We start from the raw sequence: 22697 nt of genomic DNA, 5'->3' as shown, positions 1-22697 counted from the left end.
CGGATGTGAAGTAAAAAGTTCCAAAAAATATATATATTCATAACTGCCTAACACAAGAGAAAGAGTCAATGAATTGTGAAGGCTATTAAATCGATTGTTTATCACATTGCAGGTGAAAAAACAGCTTTCCCCAACCATGATACATTACGGAATACAGGAATCAATCAATGTAATTTTAAGGTTTTTTTTTTTTATTTTGGCGAAGCATTTGATGTTGTTTTGTCCATCAGTATTTCAGTGTGAAATGCTTGTTATTTTATATAATTTGAAAGAAAGAAATTATGAGCAATAATTGCATCAGTTTTCTTGAACATTTTTTTTTTAATTTTGCATTTATTTTGAACAAGCGACATAAACTTTGAAAAATATTTGCAACGGCCATATCCAAATTAAAAAAAAAAACGATTTTACGGTAATTTTTTTGCCATCAAAAACAACATTCTCGTTCTCAGTTCATATGAGGATCCATTTGCAATCTGTTATGGTCCGAGGTCCATTTTTTGATATCTCGTGACGGTACGGCCCCTTTCATTTTTGAAAAAGAGGTGTTTTCAATAAACTTTTTTTTTGTAAAATCGCGATAACTCGTGATGTTTATAAGCAAACCCCTCATGTCTAGATATCAATTTTTTTGTAATTGTCTGCTCTGCAACTTTGTAGAACATTGTTACACTCTAAAAAATAACCCTGCAAAGTTAGAAAAAACACGAAATATTAAAATGAAAGATTTTGTTCTAAATGAAAAAATGACCCTTCTGGGTCAATGTAGATTTGAAAAGTCAATGTAGATTTGAAAATTTCCCATAAAATGACATGTTTCAAATTGGTTTCAAAAAGTAACGGAAAGTGGGAGAATTTTTAAAACTTTTTTAGTGTTTTTTTCGATGAAAAATACGTTTTTTCGGAATTCTGAGTACGCCATCAAATCGGGCGTCTAATTTTACATAAAAGTCCCTTTGACACCAAATTTCTATCTCATCACCGTTTCAGGCTGCAAATTATTGAAAAACACCTCTTTTTTCGCATGTTCAAAAATGGAAGGGGTCGTACTGCCTCTCCGTCACGAGATTTCAAAAAACGGACCTCGGATTCGTGATCAGGTACAAAAGTTTCGCGCAAATTGAAGAGGGGTCAGGGCAACTGCTGTGTGAGTTGGCGGAGAATCACCCATACATCCAAAACAGATTTTTTTTTAATTAAGAGCGTTTTTAACCCTCTACCGCTCATTTTTTTGATTTATTTTTGTTTTAACCGTGTTCAGGAGGTCATTTTGAGCAACTTTTGTTTTACGAAATACATTACTTCCCTTGTTTTGTGATCTTTTGTTTTATTTTTAGTACCTTAATTTGCATTTATCTTGCTTAGTTTATTTTAGTTTTAAGTAGTATTTGGTCTATTCTACAACCTCCTATCAATATCAATATTCTGTCTTTCTAATTTTTTTCATGGTTTTCAGCAAATTTTTCAAATTTTTGCTTGTTTTCACCATTTTCTGCTCTAGAATGGCACTATTATAATTTAAATTGAAAAAAATGCGTAAAGGCATAGTCTGGGACACTGAAAAAAATACTGCTTGCTTTTTTTTTACTTAAAATATAGCAAATGTTAGTAAAAAACACAGCCTAAGTTTACCCCTTTAAAAAATGACATTTTTTTTTAAACATTGCATTGGTACATTTGTCCAGATGGCAAAATTAAGTAGAAAATGGATTTTCCGTAAAATTGAGAAGTTTTGGAGCTTTTCAGAAGAATTGTTGCAAATAGAAAGGGACAACTGTTGGTTAGGTTGAAAATTAGGCTGGTTCACGATTAGGGTGACTTTTAAAATCTAACTTTTCAGAATTTTTTATTTTTGACTTCTGGAAAGTTGCTGGGCTTCCACCAACATGTTGTATCCCAATCTAAGGCTTCTACGACCAAATGTATAGAAAGTATCTGAGGAAACCTTTAAAAATTAGTTTTCTTAACGTAGTAATTCAGGGTTAAGTTTTAGAGAAAAGTGATATTAGGGGCACTCGTACTCGAAAAATCAGGGGACTTAAAAAATATGTTTTTCCAAAAACCTTAATTTTTTATGGAACTTGAATGGTAATCTGAACTGAAATCAATTTTAAATGCATTCCCCTGTTCTAGAATCAATATTAGCATGTTTTGGGTGATTCAAACCTCTTTTTATTTTTGTTGAATCATCGATGTACAAACCACAAAAGTGTCAAATCTTATTTTGCTTATAAGTTTTATTATGGATAAATTTATTTAAACAACAATAAAAATGAATGATGTCAATATTGACGTTTAACTTACCAGATCAGTTAAAAAATATCTATTTATGGATCAAACTTTACCGATAAGCTGTGATTCCCATTGTATGGAGAAAAACAAAATATATTCCATGAAATATGTTCGCCGAGATTTTGTTGCCACCTTTAGTGTAGATATTGTTGCTATTTATTTCACCCTCACCTTACACAAAACCACCTTGTCATTAAACGTCAAGTTGAAAATCAGAAACCGAAGCGGAAAGACGCGTGCGTTTTACTCTTCCACTAAAATCAAAATTACAGTCCGCTAAAAATCCGAAGTTATCGAGGAACATTTGGTCCTTCAAGGCCGGATTGCTGAAGCAGTGATCCGTGGATTGAAGGTTGACGAGTTGCCGGCGCGGGAACTCGAATCGGAACATTCGCGGTCGAAGTGTCCGTGTGTGTTGACGTGTGACAAGTAGAGCGCGGGGCGAAGTACCCACGCTGCTTTGAAAAAAGTGTGCGGTCATCGGACAGCTGGAGAGTGGTCCGTGGAGTGCCGATTGGACGGAAAGAGGAGGAAACACTATCCGAAGGGCGTAGCACCTTCTCAGTGAAGTGGAGCATGAAAGAACATGACCTTGCCGAGAACGCCTAAAAGTGGGAAGAAAAAATCGAAGAAGGCGACGCCGAAAAAGGAGGATCGAGGGGAAGAAAACGGCGACGCCAGGAAGGTAGAAGTAACGCCGGTGCGCGAGCAGCTGGAAGAACAACGTCGACGACAAAAAGTGCGCGAAATGGAAGAGCAGCTGAATGCGCTTTTTCGTCAACGACTGGCGATGGAGAACAAGCTGAAGCGAGTGAAGACGGCGACTACAACCAGTGTGGCTGCGCCGAACGCAAACCTACGCAACGTCCACTTCCTAAGACAGCAGCTGGAGAGCGTGCAGGACTGCTGCAAGAAGTTCGGTGAGTACCAGGCGCAAATCTACTCAATGGCACTCACTGGCGATCAACGGACACAACACGAACAGTGCGAACTGGAGTTTGAGAAGATGTACGATCAGTTGTGCATTTCTCTGAATGAACACCTCGAGAAACTCGTGAAGCCGGAGCCGGCTGCAGCGGTCATTCCGACTACTTCCACCAATGTCGTCGTACCGCAGTACCTTCCACCTTTGATCGTGCCCCTGCCGAAATTCGATGGAACGTACGAGAACTGGAATTCGTTTAAGTCCATGTTCCAGAACATCATGGCCCGCTACGTCAACGAAGCTCTTTCACCTCAGAGAATCGCTGATTGGAAATGCCGAAGGAGTCATAGATCAAGACATTGTGAACAACAACGACTATGACGCGGCGTGGGCCGTCCTCGAGGAGCAGTACGGAGACACACGAATCATCGTCGACAAGCACATCGACGCAGTCTTTGCTCTACCCAAAATCTCCAGCGACAACGCTGCTGAACTTCGGAAGCTGATCGATTCCTGCGTGAAGCACGTCGAGGGGCTGAAGAACTTGGAGCTTCCGGTCGATGGATTGGGGGAGCAAATGACCGTGAATCTGCTTGCGTCCAGGATGGACAGGGAAACACGAAGGGCCTGGGAGGCGGAGCAGAAGGTTGGAGTACTTCCTTCGTACGCGGCCACCATCACGTTCCTGAAGAACAGATGCCGCGTTTGGGAGAGGATTGAGTCGAGCAGTGCATGTGCAGAGGGCGAGAAACCGAACAGGTCGGTCGCCTTAGTGATTGCTAACGACACAAGGTGCTCGGTTTGCAATCAAAGACACGAGCTGATGCAGTGTGAGCGGTTCAATCAGAAGACCGTTAACGAAAGGTACAGTCACCTACGCAAATGCGGATTGTGCTTTAGCTGTTTCCGGAAAGGCCATCGTGTGGCGGTGTGCACTGCAGCAAGTACGTGCCAGGCATGCAGAAAGCAGCACCACACCTTGCTTCATACGGATGGAGCGAAGAAGCTGGAAACGACGACGGCGGAGGCGCCGAAACTGAACGCAGAGATCCGGTCTGGAAAGAAACAGACCCTGCTGACGACGGCCGTAGTTCTGGTCTACGATAGGATCGGCGTCCCGCACGAGTGTCGGGCGCTTATTGATTCGTGCTCCCAGAACCATTTCATCTCCGAAGAGTGTGCCAACCTGTTGGAGCTGAAGAAAGAACGCGCTGACTGTGGAGTCAGCGGCTTGAACGGCGGGGTCACAAGGATCAGCCATCTCGTGCGCACGAAGATAAGATCACGTGTCACGCCATTTTCGACCGAGCTCGAGCTGTTGATAACGCCAAAAGTCATCGAAGACATGCCACCAGAAACTATCGACATTTCAAAGTGGAATCTTCCTGCTGAAATCGAGCTCGCTGACCCACAGTTTCATTCCAGAGGCAGGATCGACATGCTCTTGGGAGCAGAACTATTCTGGGATCTGATAAGGACAGGAAAGTTGATGCTGGCTGAGAACCTGCCCTCGCTCCGAGACACCGAGTTGGGCTGGGTAGTTGGCGGTGCGCTGCCAAATCGAACATCTGTAGCCCAACGATCGTTCTGTGGTGTTGTCAAGCTTGGCGATGAAGATGCTGTCCAAGGTATAGCACCGGCGTGGTTTCGAGGTGCACGAGACAAGAATCAACGACGCTGATGATTGGAGATGTCCGATCAGCTCGGCGATGTAGGATCGTCGAAACCGGTTCAACGATGGGGGAGGATGTTCGCCGAGATTTTGTTGCCACCTTTAGTGTAGATATTGTTGCTATTTATTTCACCCTCACCTTACACAAAACCACCTTGTCATTAAACGTCAAGTTGAAAATCAGAAACCGAAGCGGAAAGACGCGTGCGTTTTACTCTTCCGCTAAAATCAAAATTACAGTCCGCTAAAAATCCGAAGTTATCGAGGAACAAAATATTTTTTGGATCTTTTAAAAACATTATTAATGGAAAAGGGCACAGTTTCACAAACGTTTTATTTAGTTTCCATTTTTAAAATTATGGACTGCTGAGCTGTATCTTCTTAAATTGAATAAAAAAATCATTTAAAACACCTAAACCTGATGTTTTAGTAGATAATTTAGATCATCATTATTGTTGGGACCATGAAAACAACAGCAGATCTGGGCTCACTGATCGCAGCTGGATCTGCCATCATGTAGATGCTTTAGACTCTGCTTCATTCGTCTAGCGACGTAATTGTATCGTGCAGTCGCACAGGCGGCTTTGTATATTTTGTACATTTTAGTTTGTTTGTCCGTAATAAATATATTTTAATCTGTAGCAAAACATGTATTTATTCGCGGTCCGGCTAGAATGCAACAATTATGAAAGTTCAAACATTCTTCGATTCATTCTCGAACATTATTTTTTACTTTTATTTAGCATATTGTAACAATCTACATAAACTAGTCAAACTCGCGTCGTAAAATACTGTAATGGAAGTTTGATCTGGATTCAACTTAAATTTATTCATACTTGAGTAAAATCGCATTTTTGAAAAAAGGAGGTGGATTGTATAATTCGAAAATTTATAACACGCAAACTCACTTGAACTTCACGATGTTGTCGTGGTCCAGCTTCCGCAGGTGCTTGATGTCGGTTTCCTTGACGTCGCGCACCTTCTTCACCGCGACCAGCTCGCCCCGCAGCATACCCCGGAAGACGGCCCCCTGCGCTCCGCCCCCGATCCACACCAGGTCGGTGATGGTTTCGAACGGGATTTCCCAGTCCTCAGTCTGTTTGCTCTTCATCTCCATGATGTGGCTCTTGCCGATCAACGACAGAACCGGCCTCATACACCCGAACAGCCCATCCATCCAGCCGACCTGCTTGCTGGCCATCCCCGGCAGGCCACCTGTGAGCCCTCCGCCGGGCAGGTTTGGCCAGCCGCTTTGGCACACGTTGTTGTCAACGCTGCTGTCGGTGCTGTTGATGGCCTCACCGCAGCCGACGCCACCGCCGGACGTTTGGATGGCCTGTGAGTACGCCGGCGGTGGCTGATCGTTGGTGATGCCCATCTGGCCCAGCTCCTCCTGGATCGACATCATGCTGGAAGGGAGAGGGGAAACGAATTGTTAGTGAATTCATTTAGAAATAAAATAAAGCTTTTTAGAATTTTTGTGAACATTCATGTTGTTAAAATTAACAAATTTGTAAAAAAAAACAATAATATTCTAATCATAGTTATAATACATTATAAAATTACGATACTTTAGGTTCAGCACTTTATATGTTTGTGTAATCCATATTATCACACACTTGATATCTAATGATAAGTTATCATGTGTACAATCGTCAATTATTGCTGGGAAATCACAAGCAAATAAATATAAATATCTTTATTACTGCAAAGTTTACAGTTTAATCGTAAAAAATTAGTAAGTTAATCAAAAGTGACAAGATACTTTTCAAAGATGAGAAAATTTCAAAGCATTTTAATAAGGTATTTTTTCCATACTAATACTAATAATTGTGGAAAATTTTCACATCACTGGACGCTAGCATGTATTTGCTACCTGTGCGCCAAAAATAAATCCAGAAAAAACCGCTGATATCATATAGTCTTATCGCTTATCGGCCACACCGGCGCGGCTGTTGTTTCCCGTTGCGTTGGCAAACAAAGTTTTGTCCTACGTCAAACCACGCCAGATATTGCCTTGCGAAGGTATTGGTGCCGACAGATATTTTTATTTTTCAACAGCTCTCTTCCACTTGATAGCAATCTGCCGATATGGGGCGGATAATGATGTGGAACGAACTGGACTAACACTCACACTACCATAAGTATTGCCATTATTAGAGGCTTATTTTTTTCTCACGGGCTATTTTAGCACGAACGATTCAATCCCCTTTCACCCACTTCATCAAACCGCCAGCCCACAATCCCACAACCTACACGTATAACATCTGAAAGTGACGGCTATCGCATAAAATTTGATTTGCAAATTAAACTGGGAGAAACTAGGGCTCTACGAATGTTGTAGGACTTTTTTTCTCTCCGTGTCTCGTTATATCTTCTCGTTTCAGCAGTTTGTTTTAAAACAACTCATTTAACTGCCTTTTCGCGCGCGTTGGTGTGGTGCTGAACTGGCCTCTATCGTATTTATTGACAGATTTTTATTGAAGAAAAGTTTTAGATTCATCATTTTATTTGCTTTTTTTCGGTAATACATATTATTTGTATCACGGCATCGTAAGTCGATAGAGAAATTCATTCATCATAATATGAAGAAATCATGATTCTTCAACAAGCAAACTGTTTTAAAGTTATCTGATTTTTCATTACTCTGTTTATGCCACAAGTTGCTAAATGATGGTTTTTTCCTTTTGCCTTCCGCTTTTTTTGCGTCTGTGTCTCTGGTCAACTCAGAACCAAAACAGTGCCGAAAAGTATAACTTTTCCATATAAGAACGGAAAAGTTAAACTGTTCGATACAAGTGCTGAAAAGTTTAGCATTTCAGCACTGAAATGAATGCTCCAGAATAGGACGTCAAAACATTGGTGCTCAGTGATTGGTGATAGATTAGGATGTCAGGAACAGTGTTTCCATACAACAACAAAAATCCCAAAAATGGTTTACAACCCGCGCGCTTAGCTTGAATTGAAAAAGTGCCTTTTTGAGTATTTTTCAGAAATTCACGTATGAACAGTGTTGGAATTCGAGCGAGAAGAAGGAAAGCATTTCTCGCTCGCGAACGAGGGAGAGAACTTGTAGTACTTTTCTCTTCTCGCTCGCGCTCGCATTTTCGTTCGCTTTCTCGTTCTCACCACGAGCGCTCGCGAGCGCCTCGTGCTAGCCGTTCGTCCCAAGCTGTTGCAATTTATTTATCAGGCTTATAATGCGAACCAGGCGATGGTATACAGGTGTAACTTCAATCGCTGTGTTGTTTTTTGTACGTTTCAAACAGGTTTAACTTCTCGCGAACGGGCAATTCTGGCTCGCGAGAAAGCCCGTTCGCGAGCGGAGGAGAGCACGGGCAATCGGTGAGCTTCTCTCAGCAGCTCGAGACTCGTGTCGAGAACTCGAGAGAGAGGATTTTTTCTCGCGAGAGCGCAAAAATACCAACACTGCCGTATGAACCATACTAAAGCTACTAAAAATTGATCGTCTGGGGCTTCATTTGATAGTTTCACGTTCCATGAACAAATTCATGTACAGACATAATCCATAAAAGCTAGTGTCTGCCTGTGTGGATCAATCGGACCGCGCGCTGGAATCACAATCCAGAGGTCGCTGGTTCGAATCCCGAGGCGGACGCAAACAATTCTAAGTGTAAAAATATAGGTATTCGGTGCCCTCTCCCCGTGCCATACCTTCACACTTAGGAGACCCGGGAGGCGGAGTCTTGTCGCAAAAAGAACGATACACACCTGTGGATCCGTTGACGAAACCGCAGAGGGCCACATTACAAGGTGTTACGTCGATTCGGTTTTTTTTTTTTTAGTGTTTGGCATGGCAGGGCGTTTAGGTAGAAAATTTTGTTTTTTTTTTGTAATCAAAAACCACTGCACAGTGGTCCAGATCGCAAAATTAAGTGGAAAATTGATTTTCCGAAAAATGGTGAAGTTTTGGAGCTTTGGTGTCTTCAGAACAGTTGTTGCAAATGGGAAGGGGCAACTTTTGGTTTGGTTGAAAATTAGGGTGATTCTGACGATTTGTCAGTGAATTCAACATATCGATTTTTGGTTATATTTTGGGTTTCCATTGAAAATTATCTTTCAAACCCAAAATATGGCCAAAAACAATTTGTCGACACTTTGGCTTAATTCTGAGGGCAGATTCAGATTCAGCAGACAAAATGACATGGAAAAACATATATTTCGACAATTTTCGAATTTTGTTAGGGTGGTCCCATATGGTTTTCCCTTGAAAATTAGACTTTTTCAAATGAAGATATCTCGAGTTTAAAGAAAAACAACCTGGCGCTTAAAATTTGGCCTGCGCCTTTTCGAGATATTTGAGATTTAAATTTGCATCTTTTTTACCTTAAAATGGCTGTAACTTTTGACCCTTGAGTCCAAATTGACTTGTAAAAAAATGAAAATGTTGGATTACAAGAGCTCTAAAAGTGCCCCCAACATCACTTTTCTCTAAAACTTAACCCTGCATTGCCACGTTCAAAAAACTGATTTTTTAAGGTTTGCTCAGATGCTTTCTATAAATTTGGTCGTAGAAGGCGTAGATTGCGAGATAAAATTTTGGTGTCTTGGACAAAGTTGCTTGGATTGGCAAGCCCACCAACTTTCTACAAGACAAAAAAATTCCCAAAAATATTCCTGAAAAGTTAGATTTTCAAAATCACCCTACTAATCATGAACCACCCTAATTTTCAACCAAACCAAAAGTTGCCCCTTCTCATTTGCAACAACTGTTCTGAAGACACCAAAGCTCCAAAACTTCACCATTTTTTGGAGAATCTGATAAAAGCTCATTCGAAATTCGGACACTCGATTTTGTTTATGAATCACACAAATTTGGACTGAGATGATAGTGAATGACGTTCTTCAGGTCTAAAATAAGCTGTTAACAGCAAAACAATCGATATTTTATATACAAATTTGCTAGAATGTAAGAAAATCAAAGCAATAAATTTCTGCTTTGCCTTCCCGGTGCATCGGACGCCTATGAAATATGTCAGTGAAATGTTTCACATATTTGTTAAACTTATAATTTTATTTAATTTTATTGCGTACACTAATTGAATGATAAAAAAAGGAAAATGTTCTCCATGTAATTTCCTACAAGCTGCATGCATCAGTTTAGGTTGCAACATTTTTGGCTAATTTTGCAGAGTGGTTTAAAAAAAACCACAAAAAATACAAAATTTTCTGCCTAGAACGGCCTGCCATGCCCAAACACAAGCTTTTATGGACTATGTCTGTACAGGAATTTGTTCATGGAACGTAAAACTATCAAATGAAGCCCCAGACGATCAAATTTCAATGACTTTAGTATGTTTGAAACGTGCATTGCTGAAAAAAATACTCGAAAAGGGCATTTTTTTCATTCAAGCAACCAATATTTTGACAACTTTTCATTTTTTAAGGACGCCCTACTCAAGAAGTTTCGATTACCCAAAGATTTCGCCTAATCCATGTTTTTCCCTGGAGCATACAAATCTCTAAAAAAAAATCCGCAGAGATTTGGCCATTTCCGTAAAAAGACCCCGGGACAGATTCCTTCAAATGGGCGATTCTCGATTTAAATCGAAATGATTCTTGCGACGGCTCAAACTTCATGAAGATTCTTTGCGGATACGTTATTTAAAACATTTTCAATTCTAGATACAGTACTTGTTCGGTAACTGGGCTGAGAACGTAGCCCAGTCACCGATTGCTGCTCGCTAACTGGGCTGAACGAAAAATAATGAGGGGACCATCGATGCATAATATTTTCCTGACTAAATTAAAAATAAAAGTTAACCAAATTTATTTACAATGCTTTCTTTTCATATTTCTTTAATTGTAAATTGAAATTACATAAAAGTTTGAAAAAAGTTTTTTTTTATTTATTGAACGTGATTTTTGCATCCAGTAACCCCTCGGTGATTTCAGTTTGTTTTGATTTTTTGACGTTTGTCTGCTTTTTAAGTGGGCTACGGCCGAGTTATCGAGCGCCCAGTTAAACAACGCCCAGTTACCGAACAACTACTGTACTTTCGGAAACTTCTAGGAGAACCCCCGGAATCTGTGATAATGGAAATTTGCCTGTTTTGTCCAAATCATGTCAAGATTCGGTTTAATTTTGGTATCAATGTCACCCCGGTTTACGGTTGTTGTTTTTTCTGCATTTTTCATTTTTAAATTATTTTTATTATGTATCAACCTGTGCTAACCGCCTTCTTTAAACTTGTTTTGATGATTTTTTGCGCTGTTTGATAGTTTGGTTCGGTTCTTCAAACAGCCTTGCAATCACGCACACGAAGTCGATCACTTGTGTAAACAACTTGTGCCACTGATAAGATTTCATTTCCCTGTCCTGGGTGGCAATGAACTTCGGTTTAACGTGAACTAATGTTTATTGCTGGAATTAATTACGGAACAATTGGAAACATAAATAAATTCGGCTGAACATAAGCTAAGCTAGCCATTTTCAGCAGATGATTAAATAATTAGAAAAGTGCAAAAAAAAAATTTTCAAATAATCATCGATTGGCCAACTTGCTTCAATTTCCATTGAACCACTTCCAAATGCCGCAAAAAGTGCTGATAAGATAAGAATATTGAGCTGGACAGCTATAACGCTGACCTACTGTTACATTTGCAAAAAAAAAAACAGCTAAGAATAAAATCAGATTGTTCCTTGTATTATATTATTAATTTGATTGTATTTTTTTTATATTTCACTACAAGTAGATGTTTTGTCAACTCCTCGTCAAAAGGTCAAAACTTGTGTTGTTTGCTCCATAGATCACAAGGCCAGCTTTTCCCACCGCCAAGCCGCATCAAAATTCACCGTGAAAGTTTCGGTTCATATCGAGTGTGAAAATCAGTTGGGAAATCTAGTGGACAGACTCCGGTCAGGTCTGAAAGTGTCTTTTCTCTCTATTGTTTCCAGCGGAAAGAAAACGCCCGACAACTTGATGTTGGTTTTTCTCATGTGAAATGAATAAATGCTGATAATAAAGGTGTGCCGCGGACGGCGGCATGAGCTGAATTAATTAAAAATAAACTTGATGAAAATTTCTACAAAAAAAAAAAAGACTCAGCAAGGAGAGTGAAAACATTTTTTTTATTAATTTGGTTGGCTGGAAATTAACTTCGCAAAATAAAATGATCAATAATTCCCATGCAAATCAAGTCCAGAAACTTCCCATTCCATGTGTTCCATTCACCGTGAGAAACCATGAAATTTCCGTCATTTAAGTCGCCATCACACATGTGTATCGCTACAGTTCAACAAGCACCTGTACAACAGAGAAAAAAAAGTGCAGACAACTGTACTCGAACGGCAACAACAATCGATTTCCTTTCAACTGAGACTATCTCGTATACGATTGGAGAGGAGCTTCAATGCCAACAAATGCGACGTTGAATGGGGGAAGTTACGCGCGAGAAATCACGAGGAATAATCACGTAGTCGCATCGACCGAAACGGCATGTTCACCTAGCAGGGGTTCATTTTAATTTGAACATTTTAATTGTGGCAACACACTTTGAAAAATATTTGCAACAGCTTGAAAAGATAGCTAAAACAATTTCTGAAATATTTTTAATTTCACAATGTTATAAAAATGGAGAAAAAGGCAGGCCTGATTTTCAAAAATTTTTGGCGATAAGTATCACAAAATGCATTTTTTTAGATGCTACTATTTATGACTTTATCGTCTTTAACTGATCTGTGGTTCTTAAGTTCAAATTTTGTTAAAAGCTCAAGAAGTCTGTATTTGATTAAAAATACATAAATAAGCATTAACTATGTGTTCGGAATGGTTTATACTTTTACGGAAATTTTGAAGGGATGGAGGACAAAAACTTGATATTTTTAATGTAATCCCGAAGTATCACCACAAAATAATTCTGAAAAAAAATCATTTTCGGTGGGCTAATTACATTGAACATAATTGAACATTTTTCGAATTTCGTGGTCATGTACACAATTCTATTGAAAATTTCACAATTCAAAATCAAAATATCTGGAATAACGTCTGTGAGATTTGTTTCAGCGATTGTAGTACATACTAAATCTCTTTTTTATCCAACTGAAACTTGTTTGGTACCTTCGGTATGCCCAAAGAAGCCACTTTACATCATTAGTTTGTCCATATAATTTCCCATACAAATTTGGCAGCTGTCTATACAAAAATGATATATGAAAATTTAAAAATCTGTACCTTTTGAAGGATTTTTTTGATCGATTTGGTGTCTTCGGCAAAGTTGTAGGTATGGATAAGGACTAAACTGAAAAAATGATGCACGGTAAAACATCTTTTTGGTGATTTTAATTTCACTTAAACTAAAATTTCATTTGCAAAAAAAAACACTACCGTCAGTGGGGGTGCATTGGGTCTGGGGGGTGAGATTGGGTCAAAGTGATTTGTTACGGTTTTCACCATTTCATAGATTCTTCTCAATTAAACTGAATTCTGTTAAAAGGGTTGTGTAGGAGACATCTTATGATGACTTCGCTGAAAAAATCTCGTTCCTAGAGCAAATCCTGTTATTTTGACAACTGTCTAAAGTTGAGGTACGTTTTTGGCCAAAAATGACCTCTTGAAAAATCATTTTTCTAAAAATTTTGTTGGGATTGCTCAAAAACTACCCAAATGTTTGAAAATCTCCACTTCAAACATTGTAGCATGTCAATACGATTCCCTCGAACAAGAAACACTGTTGGGTGACTTGTTTTTACCATATCGTTGTATTTGAGCATCATTTTAGTTTCATTTGACCCAATGTCACCCCCTCTAAGGGGTGAGATTGAGTCAATTTTCAAACTATTGGCATTTAAGGTAGTGTTCATCAAAATCCACCATATTTTGGGAAAATGTTAGTACACTATCTAAGAACAAATCTACGTTGGAAGATTTTCGATGTTATTTAAATTGTTTTTGTTATTAAGTAATTACAAGAGGTGTGTCGTTTTTTGACTCATAGTCACCCCCACTGACGGTACATCAAATTTCCAGAATGTGTAAAAAAAAAATTCAACCGAATTAAAAATACAATAAGGCCGTTGTAAATATTTTTTGAAGTTTGTGTCCCTCAACTCTAACCAAACTTGATTAAAAAAAATAAAAAAAAATAAAAACTTGAAAATACAAGCCATGATTTCAACATTTGAATGAAAAATTAGTTTCCAAAATTAACAAGTTTTAACAAAAATGTTATTTTTTGCAAAAAAAAGTTTTTGCGATGCATTGGAATTCAATAAAAATTCTAAATATTTTTAATTCAGCTCAAACATGCCAACTTTAAAGAAAGGGGGGGGGGGGCTCTTTCGTATTCAACCTGAAGCAGAGCAGAGAGCAAATATTTTTTTTTAATTGCATTGATTTTACCTTTAAATGGGTGTAACTTTTGACCAATTAGTTCAAATTTGTTTTCAGAGCTTTATAAATGCCCGGAACATCAGTTTCTCTATAACATAACATAACATTATTTTTATTTCAGAAAACATTTTCCATTTTCCTGCTTTTAAATTCGGTTGATCAATCAACCGATTTTTTTTTCGGCGGAACAAAAAGTTTAGCCAATACTTAGATATTTTGAAAACTAATGATTGCAAAACAACTGGCCAGGTATAAAATGAACTTAAAAAAAAAATTTTTTCATTCAAATGGCTTGTAATCTACGTCCCTCCCCCACTCGACTTTGACCAGAGTCGAGGGATATAAACTTTTAAAAAAAATTGCAACGTCCATTAACTGATTTTAGACAATTTACCTACCATGATATTTTTTTTATAGAATCGCTTTGCATGCCCAAAAACTCTGCAGCGAAGAAAAGTTAGATTCTCTAGAACAACCTAATCGTGAACCACAGAATTTCCAAATAACCCAAAAGTTGCCTTTTTCCATTTTCTTTTTAGATACAGAGAAACCTCTTTTCTAATTTGTCGATTTCTCTGGAACGACGCCACAGTTTTGCAATCTTTTAAAAGCAATTTGTAGGTTTTGTTCAGATCTACAAAAAGTTTTTTGAAGTTTGCAAAAATGTTGTATGGTTTTAGAGAAATCGTCGAAATAAAAAGCGTAACGCCACCGCGTAAAAAGAGGTTTCTCTGTAATCATTTTTTTTCTATGTGGAAGCAAAAACCATTCAAAAGATATAAAAACGAGCTAGAAATAAAAAACTGAGATTGTCCGACATCACATTCCCGCAAATTCATCGAATCGCCCCAAAGTCCTTATCAGCTCGCAATACCACCTGATGATAATCCAACAAGTTAGCACAAAGGACTCAAGTATCTGCGTGCGCAAGTCCCCAGCCACCTGATTACAACCCCCTTGCCTTCTTCCACCCTCACGCTCCCCGTGTGCTAATCAAAACGCAAAGTTCCATTACCCCTTCCTGGTGATGATGTTCTCCTGGTCGAGTGTCGGTGACATCGACATCACCGTCGTCGCCGTCGTATCCGGCGGTTCGTCGCGCTTGTCGTCGGCCAGTGCCGTCGGCAGCACCGATTTTGTCATGAAAAAGACCATCCTTTCTTGACTTGTTCACTGTTGGTTGGGTTTTCTTTTTTTTTCTTGTTTGTTTCCTTGAATAGTTGGTAACTTTTATTTATTTGATTTTTTCGTTTTTGCCGGAACAAATTGCTCGTATTGGATCCAATTTTGGCACATCGATATTTATTTTTGTGGTTTCGTGGTCACTTCTCCTTTGCAATTTTTCTTCTTTTTCTTTTAATTTGCCTCTACACAGACCACAGATTGCTGCGTATCGAGAAATTAAAAAGAGAGATGTGAGCCGGTAACATGGAGTGAAACTTTCGCATCTGTCATGAAAAGCTTCACAGTAACTTGACAGAGAGTTTAACTCCATGTTGCACTTTTAATTTCTCGATTACACACTCTGCACGGAATGGAGAACAACGGCCATACATCATGCCTTGCACACAGACTACACAGACAAACCACTGCTCGCGAGTAGGATTTCGAGGTCAACACGCCACTTCTTCACGTCGTTCTCAAATGGATTGGAATGGATTATTGAACGTTCTCGAAACTTTCACGGCGATCTTTTTTCCGTCAAATTTGCAGTCGTCATTTGGGCACTTAACAATTTCGTTCACTTTATTCCAGATTAACCCTTTTTTTTCAGCACAGCAAGCGACGAACTTTTTGGCTGGTCAATCCTGGCCTACTACCATCGAACCTACGTAGTCGTTTCCGTTTCACTCACACTGCGACAGCGCTCGCGCATGCACAGGTAGTGCAGATGGTTTAGCAACTTGGCCACCAGAGGGCTATCACCCGGATTCGCGGTTCATTGTTGAAGTGTTGCGTTGTCTTCTTCGCAGTCGGTTTCGCGCAGTATTCGTGAAGGCCACCAACACACACACACGCGCGACGCTCGTTGAGTTGATATCCCGTTTTGTTCAAGTTTGAGCGGACGCAGATCAAACGAACGCACCGCGACGCAGGTTTTGACGGAGTTTTCCGCACGAACGACACCTTCCGACTGAGCGAGGTGCCGAGTGCTCTCTCTGGGTATAGTGTCTTCGCTGTGGTCTGTGCGAGGTAGGTATTGGTGTTCGGTGTACTTGCTGCAGGCGAGAATGATCTGGGATTTGGGTGGTGGTGTTTGTGGAGCCGGTCGTGGGAGTTGGGGTGGTTGGAATTGGGCGCTTGATTCAAAATCTGGATTTTTTTTTGAAAGGGTTCAATAAACCAAATTTCCAGTTTTTGCTTTTTGGGTGTTTTTGAAACCGCCTTGAGTCAGGGGTATTTAAAAACACCCAAAAAGCTAAAACTGAATATTTTGTTTATTGTACCTTATCAAAAAAACTCCAGGAATATACCTTTTGATCAAAATAATTTTTATGTTGAATGATTTTTGCTGATCCCGTTGTTTTTCATTAAAATTAGGCCATTGCTAATTTGATTTCAAGTTTCGTTCCCCAATCCCTTCAGAATTAATATATTAAGAATACACATTATAACGCTTGTTCATGCATTTTAAATCAAAAAGAAAAGTCCCCGACACTCTTCATGGGTCATTGGAAAATTTACTTACGTTTTGCGAAAAATGAAAATAAAAATCTGGTTTAAAATTTGATTTTTTTTCTTTTAAAATAAAAGTCATAAATCATTTGTTTTTTTTTATTTGGTCAAAACTTTTTCCATGCAAGAGACAATTTTTCATCATTAGGTTTTCCATACAAGCCTCCATAAAATTATGCTGACGATTCATACAAAATGGGCATTCAAAAATATGTATCTGATCGATTGTCTTCGGCAAAGGTGTAAGTTATAAAGTACCAGAAAAAAACTCAATTTTTAAATCCACTCTAACTCACTTGAAACATCTTTTGCGCTATAGTTTAGAATGGTGCAAAATCAAGTACTCTAATAATAATAAAAAATATTAAAAAAACGATGACTTTGGATTTGAAACAAACAGATTTTTTTATTGAATTTGCAATTAAAAATTTCTTTACATTGAATAAAATGCAAAGTTTTGAAGTTAAAGGTTGAAGCTTAAAAATAAAGTTGAATTATTTTCAATCTGAAAAAGTATCTCCGCAAAATATGTTCAAAAAGAAATTAGAAAATTTTCTGAAAGTTTCTATTTTTTCTACTTGTATGATTTGACTGATTTTAATATTTATAAAAAGGGTGATTTTTTCAGTGTCTCCGAATTACCTTCTATTTTTCATTTAACGATTTCTCGAAAACTATTGGTTTGATTTTAATTGCTTGAAATATATTGTTTGTGACCTTTTCTACTCTTTTCAATATTTTGGCCACTTTGTCATTATTGAAAGTTCAACGTGAAACGTAAACGTGTTTACGTTTGGTTTTGTTCTGATTTGTTGAGCCAATTATTAAAAGAAAGTTGAACAAGATTTAAAAAAAACTAATGAATTTATGATCACTCTTTTTGTGATTCATCAAAGAATAAAAATAAATTATTTTTCAGAAAAGCTCCAACCCACGTGTAGTTATTGGTGTCAAATTGTTTACGTAATTTAAGAACTTCTATTTTTTAAAGGCTTTGTCTAATTTTTTAGTCCGCAAAAAATTGCGGTAATTTTTAGTCGCAGAAAATAAATAAAGGGTATTTGTCCCTATTTTGGGCCTAGTACCTATATTGAGCCTACCAAACTTAATTTGAGGAAATTGTGCATTCCACCGTCAATTTGCAGGAAACTGCCACTTGAAAATGATACTTGCTATAGCTTCAGTTTGGTGGGCAAAAATAATTCACTATTTCCTTTTAAATAGGAAAAAACGGAATAAACATATCACTCGTCAAATTTTTCGTGGAAAATTACTAGTTGCTCGTAAGGTCCAAAATTTTCCCCACTTTTGCTTGCCGCTTGTTGACAATCAGCGTCACGGCTTTCATCACTCGGCACACGAATGAGAGCCTTCCCCCAAATCTCAAACCACTAGCAAAAGGTTTTTATTGGCGGTTAGCATTATCCCGTTTCAAAAAACAATCACTAAACTGACACCAATCAATTATATTCTTAATCAAAGTTACTCTCTTAATTTCGTAGAGATTGACTGTATTTACAGTCCATTTGACACTTCTACAAACTGTAACAGTGTGTGCGCGCCTCTCACATCTCAAAGTCCTTACTCTCGTAGTACGGGTTAATTAATTGGCTGCGCAACAAATATTTAATTATCTTTAAAGCTCACAAATAAATGAAATCAATTATGCTTATGCAATTTATGCACGTAATTTTATTGTTACTGGTTAAATCAATCATTCTAATGTTGATTTGTGGCTTGTAACAGCACAACGATTTATCCTGTTTGGTGACCGTACTTTTTGTAGCCGAACCGTACGTCAAAAAAATCGCCACGTGCTTCGAAATTTCAACCAATCAGAAGGTGGGTCGAAAAAATGTACATTGAAGGTCGGATGCTAGGTGCAATAGACCCAAAATAGGGGCAAAAAGTGTTTTAGTTTATCGTGCTTTAATATTGATAATGTACGACCTTATGCATCAAGAAACCAACTTATTTATGTATAGCAAACTAGGCTGCCTATAGCATTCTTTGAGAATACATCAAATTAAAAGTTCGATCTGCTTAGTAGGCTCAAAATAGGGAGAAATACCCTACTTATTTTTTTTATTAAATTAAGTAGCCTAAAACGGTCATAATTTGAAAAAAAATTACTTTGAATCATAAGTTCATTGAGATTTCGTTTCGTTATTTCTATTTTGGCTAAAAAGCATAATTTTAAAAATTAAATGATATTGCAAATAAAACAAAACTTCAGAGAAAAAAACATGCCTTGAAAATACAATTTAATATTTTAGATATATAGATATTTATTTTTGAGAACATTTTTTTTATATTAAACTATGCAGCACACCCTACTGCCGAACAAAGTACATTATTATTTTGTTGTTTCCATCCTCTCATCCGCAAGTCGTAAGCTTATCTCAATCTGCGGCGCCGCTCTCTACAGACAGACTGGAACAACAACATAATGTGCGTGTGGTGGTTTCACGAGCTTAAGCCCGTAGCCTCGGCACCTTAACTCACACATGGTTTAGTAAACCTCATCCGTAGCGGGCCTTTTGCCGAGGTGTGAGCAAAAAGAGAAAATCGGAAAAAATATGAAACAACCACACTGGAAACGGAAATTTTCAAGCGAATATGAATGTGAAGCACAAGAGAGGAAAACAAGAAAAACAAAAGTTGAAACGCATACAATCGCAAACATGACAACAGAAGCGAAAATTACCTTTAATTTTTATGGTTATTGAAATTTTTTTCGAGCGAAATGAGCAACTTCAGCACAACACAACTCGAACGGTTGATTATACTTTTTTCGGTAGTAGTGGTTGCTGAGTTGAGGTTATTATTATTATTTTACTATACTTTTTGGGCCTTCCTTTTTTCTCAACGCGTTGTTATGCACACATGAACAAATTGAAATATTTTTTTTTGTTTGGCTCATCGGGCAACCGCAACAACAGGGGCAAAACCGAACGCAGAAGCCTAGTTTAAAAATGAGATATTTATTGTTATTTATTATTGGTGCGAAGGTAAGCAAATTTGAAGGTGCCAAACGTCCCATGGTCATTGCGTTGCCAACGTGTATCAATTTCGTAATTTTTTTTTCAAGAATGTACTACAACAGTTACATGTTAAGAAACAGATTTGAAAAATAAACTAAAAAACTGGTTCCTGAAACTTTTACGTACTTCACGGTGCACTTAATCAAAAAACTAACCAACTTTCGATTGCACATTCGATTTACATAAAAATTGAGATCAAAAAGTTTTAAGTACAAGATTTCAATTTTTTACAGAAATCACAATTTAAAAAAATCATGGCTCATCGGCAAAATTTTGGTCCACCCTTCTGAATGGCTTAAAAGATGCGGGGTTTTGTCCCCTAAAACATACAAAAAAAAATCAAAAGCCAAAAAATACGGATTTTGCGAAATAGTTTTTTTGTGAAAAAATAAAATAATAAAAAAAATCACCGAATTTATTTTCCCCCGTACATACCTATTTTTTTTCTAAATAGTGCTCATCAATAGCTACAACTTTGCCAAAGACACCAATCAATAAAAAAATTCCTTAAAAAGTTACAAATTTTCGAATATTTACGTACCATTTTTGTATAAACAGTTGTCAAAACTGTATGGAGATTTGTATGGGTGGCTAAAATGGCTTCTTTGGTGGTAAGGAAGGCCCCCACAAAGCTTTAAGCCAAATAAAAAAAAAAATACAAAAAATAAAAATGGTCGAAATCGGCCGATTTCGAAGAGATGTGCTGTGCGATTCAGAGATGTGTCCCAACGAGGTGTACCGAGTTAGTTAAATACGACAAGAGCTAAAATAATCGAGGTTTTTCATGAGTTCCATTAATTTTTCTTGTTGCAATTGAGTCGTTCTCTACGTTTTTGAAAATCGACTTTCCCTGTATTTTTTATTCGAATGAAACTTTGTCCAAGCATTCTTTATGTCAAAAGCAACAAAAAAAAGTATAAAAATTGAAATTACGAGCCATGATTTCAACCTTTCCATGAAAAAAGTGTTTTAAAATGCATTATCCAGCTTTTTAAGCGAAAATGGCGTTCGAATGGTGAACGCCCGAAATGTCAAAATCACGCAGTGGTACCAACATTACGAAAAAAGTGTGCCATGGCATGACAGAAGCATTTTTTTCTAATGTTGGTGCTAATGCGCGATTTTGACATTTCGGACGTTCAACATTCGAACGCCATCTTCGCTTAAAAACCTGGATACACCTGTCCAGTTGTTTTGCCATCATTAGTTTCCAAAATATCTAAGTATTGACGAAAATTATATTTTTTTTTTTGCGAAAAATATTTTTTTCTGTGGTGCCGCCTGTACATTGGAATTTCATAAAAATGCAAAACATTTTTAAACAAGCCCAAAAATGCTAAATATGATTATCAATGTAGAAAAATGCATTTAAGATTGTTTTCAGTTGATTAGACTTCTCTTTTCATGGAAATTTTTAAGTTTTGTGGAAAAATGTTTTTTTTTTTTGTCCCCTGATTGGCCTGACCAATTTTGAAGAGAAGGAGGAGGGGCGACATAAACTTTGAAAAATATACAATTAAAAAAAATCAAGAGGGAAAAGCCCCCCATGCAAAAATATTTTAAAAACCAATAATTTATAAGAATTATTTTTTTGACTCTGTTCATCAAACTTTGCGATATCTCGGATACTATCTATCGATTTTCAATGTTAATTTTTTTTACATTTACAGCACTTTTCAATAAAAATAGTTTTAAAGCGCTAAAATACTTTTTGCAATTTCGTCGTGAAACTACTCACTTTCCTGTCATTCTCGAACGACGAAATGGCCTACTTTTCTAAACCAAAAATACCAGGCTAGAAAATTAATACTTTTCAATACCAGTATCCATTAGTATCGAAAAGTAGCATTTTCAATATTTTTTTTTATTTGAACGGTGAATTTATTCAACACATGGAAGTTTGAAATAAAATTCCCTTCAAAAAGCATTTTTTCAGAATGACAACAAATGTTGTAAGCAACTCGTTGCAAAACTCTATTTTTTCAGCACTTGACGTAATTATCCAACTCGTTAAACCTCGCTGGATAAATATACGACTCGTTCTGAAATAATCTTGTTTTTGCAACATGTTGCATAAACTTCTATATAATGATCATTTTAAAATGTTTGGCTTGATTGTAAAATTTCGTAATAATTTGTAAATAATAAGTAAATTTTTTAAATTTTATTTTTTAAGCATTGAAAATAGAACCAATCGCTTCCAAGACATCGCGAGTTGAAAAATAAAGACTTGCTAGGTTACAGTGAGAAAAATAAATTTTTCACAAAATTTAAACTTCAAGAAACTGTACCTCTGCAACCAGCAGCATTGGCCATACTTTGAAGGCACTCTGCTGAAAAAGTTGCGCAATAATACTTGAAAATAGTCACATTAGTGGCAAAATGACTCAAAAAATTGGGATAAACGACTCTAAAAAAAACACATTTTATTTTGGACATGAAATTCGAATCAAACGACTCCAAAATAGTTGAATTCAAGTAATTCGAATGTCTGTTAAACTGCCAAAGGAATATTTTCAAAATTGGACCATCTTGGATATCATATTACAGGCATTTTTGACGTCATACTAGAGCTCCTAAACCCAATGATATAACGAGAAAATTGTGATTCAACTATTCGAAAATTTGATTTTCTGAAATAACTTTTTTCCGCGTGCACCGTTAATGCGTTTTACTCAGTTATGTTACAGGCCGGGTGGGCATTCTAATTGCATCTTTGTACAATTTTGGTGACT

The 22697-nt window shown here is 37.4% G+C and overlaps 1 protein-coding gene across 1 annotated transcript in view; it reads right to left on the bottom strand.

Moving 5' to 3' along the window:
• Positions 1 to 22697, bottom strand: part of LOC120413432 (mitogen-activated protein kinase kinase kinase 13) — a 66160-nt gene that overhangs the window by 18425 nt on the left and 25038 nt on the right. The window contains 1 exon segment of the mRNA XM_039574243.2: positions 5798 to 6298. Coding sequence (XP_039430177.1) covers positions 5798 to 6298 — 501 coding nt within the window.

Source organism: Culex pipiens, chromosome 3 (assembly GCF_016801865.2).
Source record: "Culex pipiens pallens isolate TS chromosome 3, TS_CPP_V2, whole genome shotgun sequence".
NCBI classification, from domain to species: domain Eukaryota; kingdom Metazoa; phylum Arthropoda; class Insecta; order Diptera; family Culicidae; genus Culex; species Culex pipiens.
This window is presented reverse-complemented; position numbering and strand designations above follow the sequence as displayed.